Here is a 10,616-nt window from a genome sequence, read left to right on the forward strand (position 1 = left end):
ATGTTCTTCAAACAAACCAAAACACAGTTCCAAAAGCACAATAAAAGTTATTACTGTTAATTATTATTCCAAAAAACAAGGCATTCTACCCCCAAAATTATGTCTATGCACTCCCCAGCAAAACGTCGTGGCGGAGCGAAAACATAAACACTTGCTGCAAATCACTAGAGCAGTTCTTTTCCAATCAAATCTACCTAAACAAGTTCTAAATTGGCCTTTAAAAAAATTATAATCTGCTATTATTTAATTTAAAATTTTAACTACATTAATCTTGAAATTTTAGTTCAAATCAATTTAAAATTGCATTCACGTTTCATTTGACACTTGAGGAGACCCGCGTTAAGAATCATTGCTTGTGAGCTTAATTTCTCTCCTCTCATCGCTTTCAATGTCTCTCATATCAAATCTCAACGACTAATCAACTCTGAAAGAGAATGATAGAATATCTGCAGAATTGCTTGAATTGAGCAAGTCAAAGGAGGAGTCTGTGAAGCAGAGAGATGAGATTTGGAAGCAATTTGAGGAGGTGGTGAAAGTTAGGGCTGGATTGAAATCAGAGATTCGTGAACTTGAGAATATATCTGGAAAAGTGAGTAACTGCAAGAATTTTGCAACCTAGGCCTTAGAAATACATTGGATTACCAGTTGCTGGTTATGGGGTTATTAAGAGGACAAATGAGATCGTTGAGAAGCTCCATAGGCAGATTGATGCCGCTGGAAAATGAAGAAATGATTCATGAAGCAAGAGATGAAGCAGAGGAATTACGAGTCTGCCATTGAGGTTTCTCAGCTTGAAGCTACAATCAGTGGATTAACATATGAAGTGGAGAAGAAGACTTCACTGATTGAAATTTAGAGAAGAATATCGTGGACAACGAAGGGAATGTTTCACAGATTGAGAGAGAGACGTTTGAGAAGACGCACTTGGTAGAGAATGAAGCTTTGAAGCTGAGGGAGTAAATTAGCCACCATGATGATGAGATGATGAATTTGGAGTCAAGAATGGATTCACGGCAGCTTTTATTGATTGATCAATTCAATTCAATGGCATAAAACAGGTGGCAGGTGAGCAGTAGAGCAACCCCAACGTCAAATGCTATCTTTTCATGTTGGGTACATTGAACAAATTATTTGTGGTTTAATTTTCAATGTTACAGTGTCGATCACATGATTCTGTTTCAGCATGAGAGATCAGAACAAATAAAATTTAATCACCGCAGGAATGATCCAGAAGAAAGGCCTCAGGGACACAAATTTACAACAGCCAGAGCTGAATTCTGGACATGTCAACGATTGGCAGGGACTAAATATGGTGAAAGTTCAGAATGTATTAAAATTACCATTACAGACGAACAAAATCCAACATTATGACATTCCTACAACATTAATTATTAAAACAAACACAAAACAGTAATGTACTAATTTCACATACCCTCGAATCATATTGACTAGAGGGGAACAGGCCAGGCCGCACCAGCACCAGCACCAGGCACCCACGATTTGTACACCAGGATAACGATAAGATTGCAGTATCATAGGTAGTCTCTATGTATACTGGATGCTCCTTTTTAAATCCTCATTTTCCTTGTTGAGAAAATCAATTCGAGATTGAAGAATGTTAATCATGGCTTGTGCACTCATCATTTCAAGCTTCAATGTTTCTCTCTCGACAGAAATCTTGCGGATCTCACGATGCAAATCATAGATAATTTTCATGCAGCTAGGCGGCACTGATGAATCAAGACTAGCAGTATCAAGTCTACGAGGAGGAACATGAGGATCCTCTTTGAGTTCGATCGATTCCATTAGAGAAAATTCCAACAATGCAGATATAGCCGTTGTTGCTGCAGCAGTCGTCATTGTTGTGTCTGTAGTTGTTGTTGCAGCTGTTGATGTTGCAGATGAGCAAGGATCCTGAGTTGTCCTTGTTGAATTCTCCGAAGCGTTTGAATGGTTCGATACTGTATCACCGTTATGCTTTCTTCTTTTATATTGGAGTAAGGGGAAGGATGCCTCTGTATTAAGCACACATGGAGGACAATCATCCACCCTTTCAGTCTTACACAATGGTAAATCATCTCTTTGCAACTCATTATTATTTTCTGAGTCCTTAGGAAGTTCATTGATATTAAGAGGATCACGGTTGATGGAAAGAGTATCCTGCAAAACAAGATTAACATTTTCAAATCACATTTTAGGATATGTCTCTCATTTATAAAATCAGATTTGAAGGAGTATTGCCATGAAAGACAAATAAATGTAGGACCAATTAAAAGCAAAATAAAATGGCTCCCCTATACATTACTAGAAAAGTTCAACTTAACTCATTTTCAACTTTTTGTATAAGTTTCAATTTAAACTCAATTTCATAGTTGACAGATTCTCCTAACCCCCTGGGTTCCGCGACCCAGATCTCGCGTTCCAAAACACAAGACATTTGCATTCCAAATCGCTTGGGAACGCGTTCGAAGTCTCTAAATCAAGCATCCCATTTCACTATGATCAACACAAAATCAAAGGGATGAAGAAGAAGAAGAAGAAGAAGGTTCTATTCATTTCTTCTTATTTTTTCTTCTTTCTTTTTAATAAAATAAGGGTACCTAAGATGTTAATACACAAAGAAGAAAAAAATGAGGAAGAGAAGAAGTAAGAACAAAAAATAATAAGCAGCAACAGCCGCGAAGCCTTATTAATTGTATAAATTTCAATTTAAACTCAATTTAGCCCAAAAAATAAAAGAAATTGAGCTTCTTATTTTTGGACTTAAATAAAAAAAAATCAAGAAATTTAGCCTCAAAATCAAGAAAATGAACTTTATTTTTTATTTACTTTCAAGAAATTTAGTCTATAAATTTTAATTTTGGAGCTAAATTGAGTTTAAATTGAAGTTTCTGAGCTAATTTGGACATAAAGTTGAAATCAACTAAATTGAACTTCTCCAATAAGTACAGTTTGAACATTTTTCCAAAATAAAATAAATACTGATGTCTCAACATATGGGGTAAAGACAATATAGTGACACTGATACTATTCAACCAGGCATTAAGTAAAGCTTTTATGCTTTTTTTCTCTTTTCTTTTCTTTGTTTAATTTATTTTATTTGCACAATGTGCTAAGATGCGAAAGTTTTAAATCTCAGACTAATAATAATAATAATAATAATAATAATAATAATAATAAATATCATGTATTTAGCTATGCAAGAATTAAAACCAACTCAATTACACATGATAAACTCATAGTTTGTTAAGACACATCTACAAAATATGCCAGTACCATATCAACATGCTAATTGCATCCACCATCAGACTAGCATCATTACAATACAAAGCATCTCAAATTGGTCCCAGTACAGCCATTGCATCTACCTTTTTGTCAATTATTCATGTCCACCTAGGTCTACCAAAAGCATCTTTAACCTAGCTCCAGCAAAATCATTTCCAAAATTAGCTATTTTGATAACTATTTTCAATCCAATAGACGAAGCCAAAATATGACAACAATTTATCAAGCTTGAAATGGACCAGCAAAACTACAGAGAGCATGAATGAGGTTCAGATGTAATGCCAAAGTAGTGAACTTAGAGACTAACTAGACAAGTCTCAAACAATTTTTCTAAATTGGTTCAGATGGATCATTTTGCCCTCAAAACTTCTTGCAAAAATATTCATAGGTTTGTAGAATTATTGGATCATGATCCAAAATCCATGCATTCTGCAACCAGACAGCAGATGCTTGTTGGTCACTTTGTTTACATTTGATCCGCTAAATATATGACAAATCCCTTTGTTCTTTACTTATATTTTGCATTTTTTATTCAATTATTATTGCATAATACATCAGTCATTCTTATTATTAAATCAATCCACCTGATGATTGCAAGATTAGCTAGTCTATAAATGCCTTAGCCAATAGTTTTGGTTGTTAATATGCATATTCTAAAGTCAGAAAACAGTCAGAAAAAACTTCTAATCTCCACTGCTCCTCAAACTTTAATAACTAAAAAGATAAATATGGCATATTTTAGTTTGGAAGTCTTCTCATTCCATACACATACACTAAAAATTAACTACAATATAAGGAAAAGTCAGTGCCACTCTATCAAAACAATGTTTTCATCAACAGAACCTATTCATAATATAAACTATGATCAATGTTGTGAATCATTGGTCAATCACCACAGGCAGTCATCTGAATTGCTGCAAACTCAGGTTCATATTATACAACACCAAATCAAGAAGGCAACCGATAGAACAGTCGTCATTGATCCTTCCCAAGCATCCCCTTTTAAAATCCCATTGCTAGTTTCAATTTATGATTACTATCATCCAATAACCATTATCTATATATACTCAACACAACGCACAACCACATGCATATATACCTTCAATGAAAAGAGATCTTCTTCAAGCTACGTCCTACTATTGCTTCCAGTTGCTCAAACAGCCTTTTTACATTGCTCTTCATAAAAAATCTCTATAATATAACAATCCACAATTGTTAGCATTGAATCCAACTTATTTCCATCTAAACACTAATAGAGAATCCAGTATCCTATTACTTTATCCATGAAGGTATCAACCTTAAACCACAAATTAACAACTGTCCAACACTTTTCAAACCTTCAAATAAAATCTAGCAAGATCAGTGTTACCCATATGATACAATTATTGGCCATTGAAAGCAGGTTCTTAATGGCAAAACTTCTTATTGACCATTGATAACAGGTTCTTCCAACCAAACATATTCCTTGACACATTTCCTTCCCATTGCATCAAAATGTCTATACTTCGAATTTAAAATTGTATCACCCTCAATTTCTGAAAGATACCCAACAACACTATATCAATTTGCTCACCTATCAATTGTGCTTTCTTAGAACAAGGGAGCTTCCCCAAATTCCATCTTCCTCCAGGCATTAGAGTACGTCTGGTACATCTTGCAACTTTTACCCTAAAGCAAAAGTTAATATCAATCTTCGCAGGGTTCCTACATTTTCTAGGCATCATTTAGGTATACTAGTCAGTGAAGTAACATAATCCTCCTTATCATATTAAAAAAAAAAATGATTTTCACCCCTCTCAAATTATTCATCTCCAGATTAGAAGTTAAATAATAATAAAAATAAAAGCTATCAAGAATGAGAATGATATATATATATAAATAATAGAAGAGGAGATACATAAAACAAAAAGGGTCTTTTTAGGAATATGTGGTCAATTTTTAAAGGCTTAATCACTCAGATCAGATATGCATGTGCTAAAGTAAGAAGCCTTTTTTCCTTGTCTAGACGGACAATGTTGTTCTTTGAATTTCCTTGTTTGACTTCATATTTTTCCTTTTTTTAGTAGGCAATTTCCATTTAAAGCTTCCAAATAATACATGATCTTCTTTATTTTGGTACATCATTTATATTCTTCAATAACTTGGCCTAATTATCTCAAGAAGGAAAAAACAATGCTTCGACTGGGGAAGGTTTTCCAGTGATTTTGTAGATTTCGTTCACATAATAAAGTATGGACTCTTATTGTTTCAAATCGCGGTTGTGGCCGCATTCGCAGTCACAGTCGCAGGTAACGGAAATAGGCCTGTAAAGACTATAACATAATGGTGACAGCCTGGCGCTACACAAATTTTTTAGAAAAATTTACAAAATTCATAAAATTATTAGATATATGTAGATACAAGTAAAACTAATATACATAACTATATAATAAAGATATTAAATCTACCATTTTTAAACATCAATGGAAAAAGAGGGAAAATATGGTTTGCATGTGATTTGTGGCAAATGCATATTAAAGTAACAACCGTTACCATTACTTAACAGTTAATAACGGTTGTTACCATTATGTAACAGTGGTAACGGCCATTACATATACAATTCAAGATTTTCCTACAAATAACGGGGTAATGCGTAACGGAGCTTTCAAAAACCTGTAAATAACGACCGTTACGTTACATAATAACCGCTATTTGAAACCATGCTCTTATCACTTTTCTCATTGTTAATGAAGAATTCTTTCATGTCAAATACATAGACACCAAACGAAAAAATCCAAATTTGTAAAAGTTTGGAATCACCATTAGTGTAGCAACCCCCCCCCCCCCTACCCTATAAACACGTCCGCTTGTTGAATGATTATTTCATATTGCATGAATCAAATAGCTTTAAGCCCATTATTCAAAGGGATCTTTAAGATATGGAGACCGGGGCTTTTCTGAGACGACACGCCATTGGGATAGCAAGAAAAGGTTCAATAGGTTTGGTCAAAAAGGGAGGAGATCCTAGTATAACATACATTTGCTAAATATTGACAGGTGCAAAGTAAGCAATCCCTTGGATATAAAACAATTGGAAGTCTATGCTGTCTTCCCAAGCGTCCTTTCTTGCTTAGAAGCAGCTTGGAAATGGATATTTACACTAGATAATTTGATGAAAAGGGGAAGATGATTGACAAATGGATGGTATCCTCCTGAGAGTTAAGATGAATCAGAGAATCACTTGCTCAACAGTGCAACTTTTAGTATTTGGCCTACTCATTTAGAATACATTAATGGATCATATGAAAATTTAGAAAAAGAGTTCCATGCTTGGAGGGTTCTTTTCATAAAGATGCAACGGAGGAGACAAGCAATTCCTTCGACAATTTTGTAAAGAAAATCATAGTAGAGAAACATCGATGGATAACTTAAAGATAGTCAGATGCAAACAATTCACTGATATTTTAAAGGAGAACTTCCTTTTTTGAATATATTTCTTTCGAAAACTGCATGGATAAAGTTGTTTATAAGATAGATTTCCCATCGTAAACCACTGGTATTCATGGGTGGCACCGCATTAGATGCCAGTCTATAAGCTTTATTTTTTATTTTTAGAAAAAGGAAACATATGGCTATGCAACTAGATTGGAATCAAGGCTTAACTGAGCTGAGGTTCCATACGTAGTATTTAGCACCAATAGTAAGCTCCCTAAACCCTCCTTGAAACATAGTCATACCACCTTTTGGGGCATAATTTTGCCAAACAACTTCTGGCATTCCCAAATATTGGACCCAGCTTGCTCCGTTGGTACAATGGAGAGGTTATCATCCTTCCGGTGCAATGGTCATTGTTTACAAAGTATGTATTAGCAAGAAAATAAATGATTTCATAAAGGTGTCAGCAAAAATACTCGTTGCTTTTCACTTTCTTGTTTAGGTGTCTCATTTCAATTATATTAATGCTTTATTTTATTGCCTCCCTCATCTATCATATATTTCGGACATGATTATACCATGGTGTAATGATTATATTCATTACAACCAAACTAAGCGTCTTTAGTTAAAAAATAAATAAAAGATAAGTTAAACAAAAAGGCAAACATACCTGCTCAACACGATTCATTTTTGCACAAGCATCATGAGCAGGCAATTCATCCACAGCATCCTCTCCTGGAACAAGAGCTGTCTCACCATCGTCCCACTCCTCCTCTATAAAAGGTGCATAACGATTTCCATTTGGTGGTCCTATATTATTCTTGTGAAATATTCTACACAGCACATATGAATCGTTCTTCACCCAAAACATGAATAGCAAACAAGCAACAATGGTGAGATTACCATGACCAAAACAAATAGCAATACATTTTGGTTGCTCAGATATTCAACAGGAAAACAACAACAACAATTAAAGCTGTAAGCTCCACATATTTTTAAGACCCCAGAATGCTAAAATCTCCTATTCCACACACCTCGACATGCTAATTTGGATATAGCACCATTCATATAAAACAACTTTACACATAACAAACCCAATATTTTCTTTATCCACATAACACTAGAACAACACATGGCATTCCAACTTACATTTTCTCATCATTTTCTTAACTTTCTATGCAAGCAAATAAAAACCTGCATCACCATAAACCATTAACAACAATTCTGCCTACTGGCTCACCTGCGTTGGTCCAATTTTTTCCAATTCTTCTTCAACAAGCCGGTATTCATGCATAACCCAATTCGTGCGCTGCCCCCCTGGGGCACGGCCACTATGAAATACAAGCGTTTTCTTCATTGCTATGACTTGGGAGTTCCGGCGGACGTCCCTGTCCTTGCCAGTGGCTTTCCAGTACCCTTTACCTGTGGCCCTATTCATTCTTGCTCCATTCCCATACTTCCTGTCCAAGGCACTAAAAAAGTACCATTCTTGATCTCTGCTTTTCAACCTTGACTTATCTATAATCCCGAAACGTTCAAATTGTAAGAGCCAAGATAATGAATTAAATTTAACACATAAAAATACTTGAAAAACACAAACAAAGGCATGTAAAAATATAAAATAAAATAAAATACCAGTGCTTTAAAGAGCATAGACAACCACATACACTAAAAATACAGTAAAATACATAAATAAATAAATAAGAAAAGGGGATAGCTAAATACAATCAAAATAAACTATTAAATCAGGATAATAAAACCCTCAAGCTAAAAAGAGCACTAAGAAATAGATTTCCAAAAGTAACACCGGCAAGCCAAACTGGAAATTTGTTTCTTGAGAAAAGAAGGAGAAGAAGAAGAAGCAGAAGCGGCTTAACTCAAATTTAAAAATAAAATAAAAAAATTTGCATATATGATAAAAATTGGAGAGAAATGAAGAAAATAAAAATGCGTAACCTGCAAGGTCCCAAGGCTCGTTCTTGTAGATATCAACCTCAGCAATAGCATTAAAACGGACAGGTTTATTAGAAACCTTCCGTTTCAAGTAGTAACTGACAAGCTCCTCATCCGTAGGGTGAAATCGAAACCCAGGTGCCAAAGCCGTCGTTTTCATCGTCCCTGCAGGTGCTACCGCAGCAGCGGGTGCCGGTGTTAGTGGCGGCATAGAAGTTTCCCGACCCATTAGAGAGGTGAGAGAAAGAGAAGAAATGGAGAAGTGGGTTAGGGTTTTGTGGGTATGAGTGAGAGAGAGAGAGAGAGGGGGGAAGGAAGAAGATAAGTATTAGTTGATTGAAAGTGAAGAAACAGAGGGTTACCTTCGATTGCAAGCAATTTGGCTGGGTTGCTCAGGCGTTTATTGAGTGTGAAAATTTTGACTCATTCGGTGGATTCACTTTCCTTCTTTTTTATTGTAAATAGGGAAACTGAGTAAAGTGTGAGGTCATGGCTTATCATGCCAGGTAAATCAAAGGGTGTGTTTGGTTTCAAATTTACGCTCATTATTACCTTTCTTTTTTTTTTATATACATGGGAATTAGTTTTATAATTATTAAATTAAATATTTATAATAAAATATATATATATATATATAATTAATTAAAAATATATGATAAATATTAATATAAATATTTTATTTAACAATTATTAATATCGTGTAAAGTAAAAATTATAATAGTGACACTCTATTTTCTTTAATTTATTTAATAATTTTTTTTATTTGGTAAATAATTAAAATAATAGGTGAAATTTTTAAAAATAATAAAATTAATAAAGATTGAATTATTCATGGATTTTGTGACATAAATATTTATTTTTTGTATATTTTTAATTTTAAATGAATTAATTAAATTATATATTTTTTTATCTAGTGAAAGGGTTTAATATATTAAATAATCATAGACGAGTGTTTAATTTAACTTGTAAATTAATTAAATTTATTTTTAAATAAGAATTTATAAGTATATAAAAGAGCTAATGCAAAACGCACAAGTATATGGATTGTATAATAGTATAGAAATTTATCGTTGCCTGCCATGAGGGTCGGGATAAATACCAAAACTATTGATTGTATAGATTATCCAGAGGATTGACTTGCATGCAAATAAAACAATAAAGCGCAGTAACAAATACGTAAATAAGCTTAGATATAAATGAAAGTAAATATGAAAAGCTAATATCACAAATAAATCTAAAATAATGTTAGCTAAAATAAACAATTATCATTATATAAAAAGGCAATTCCAAAATTTAGAGATTTACACTTTAGTTAACTGGATATTTCTCTAATTAATCTAATGAACAGGTATTAACAATCTTTGAAGGATATTAATCTTGAAAAATCTATAATTCTTTTTCAACCAATCAAAGAAGTATTTTAAACAAATCAATTCATACTTTTGTGTTTATGACTTGATTAAAACCCATTAAGCTTTATGATTAATTTATGAAATCCTCTCACAAAACACAGTTTATCTCTAAATCTGAAATTTGTAAGTTCTAAACCTTGATTTTTCACCATTTACACCGTTTAACTTTCACCTCTTGGTTATTCAATCAATGATTTAAAACAACACTTTGAAAGGCCTAACACAAAGCATGTAAAATTAATTTACAAGGCAAAGAACCAAAGGACAATACCTATTTCATTAAATCAAATTAGATTAATACTATAGTCAAAATAGAGTATTACGTTCCGAACTTTGAAATTTGTAAATCCACTCACTCATTTTCGAGAAAATAAAGAAAACTATGAAGACGATAACAAATAACGTGAAAAATAAACTAAGAACAAAAAACTTCAAGTGGGATTCCAAGTCTAATGATGAAATATAGATTGAATCCACTTGATACAGAAGAAGATGAATATTCTCTGCTCTATCGTCTTTTTCTTTCTCTAAATCTTCCTTAATTTCTTTCTA

General features: G+C 33.4%; 1 protein-coding gene across 1 annotated transcript; it reads right to left on the bottom strand.

Moving 5' to 3' along the window:
• Positions 1 to 1,310: 1,310 nt before the first annotated feature.
• Positions 1,311 to 9,090, bottom strand: LOC110646718 (NAC domain containing protein 50). The gene is made up of 4 exons (XM_021800247.2): positions 8,656 to 9,090; positions 7,940 to 8,217; positions 7,370 to 7,555; positions 1,311 to 2,160 (listed from the first exon to the last, which is right to left on the bottom strand). Exons 1-4 carry the CDS (start codon positions 8,879 to 8,881, stop codon positions 1,546 to 1,548), a joined length of 1,305 nt encoding a protein of 434 aa, XP_021655939.2. The 5' UTR covers positions 8,882 to 9,090; the 3' UTR covers positions 1,311 to 1,545.
• Positions 9,091 to 10,616: the final 1,526 nt, after the last annotated feature.

The sequence above is a fragment of the Hevea brasiliensis genome, chromosome 14, assembly GCF_030052815.1.
Source record: "Hevea brasiliensis isolate MT/VB/25A 57/8 chromosome 14, ASM3005281v1, whole genome shotgun sequence".
In the NCBI taxonomy this organism is placed as follows: Eukaryota; Viridiplantae; Streptophyta; class Magnoliopsida; order Malpighiales; family Euphorbiaceae; genus Hevea; species Hevea brasiliensis.

What these genes read in the sequence shown, in the direction of transcription:
- LOC110646718 (XM_021800247.2), bottom strand. Translation starts at nt 8,881, where the DNA reads ATGGGTCGGGAAACTTCTATGCCGCCACTAACACCGGCACCCGCTGCT. An exon ending in AAAAAATTGGACCAACGCAG is followed by an intron (nt 7,556 to 7,939) that starts GTGAGCCAGTAG and finishes TTTTGGGTGAAG; the next exon opens with AACGATTCATATGTGCTGTG. An exon ending in AAATGAATCGTGTTGAGCAG is followed by an intron (nt 2,161 to 7,369) that starts GTATGTTTGCCT and finishes CTTGTTTTGCAG; the next exon opens with GATACTCTTTCCATCAACCG.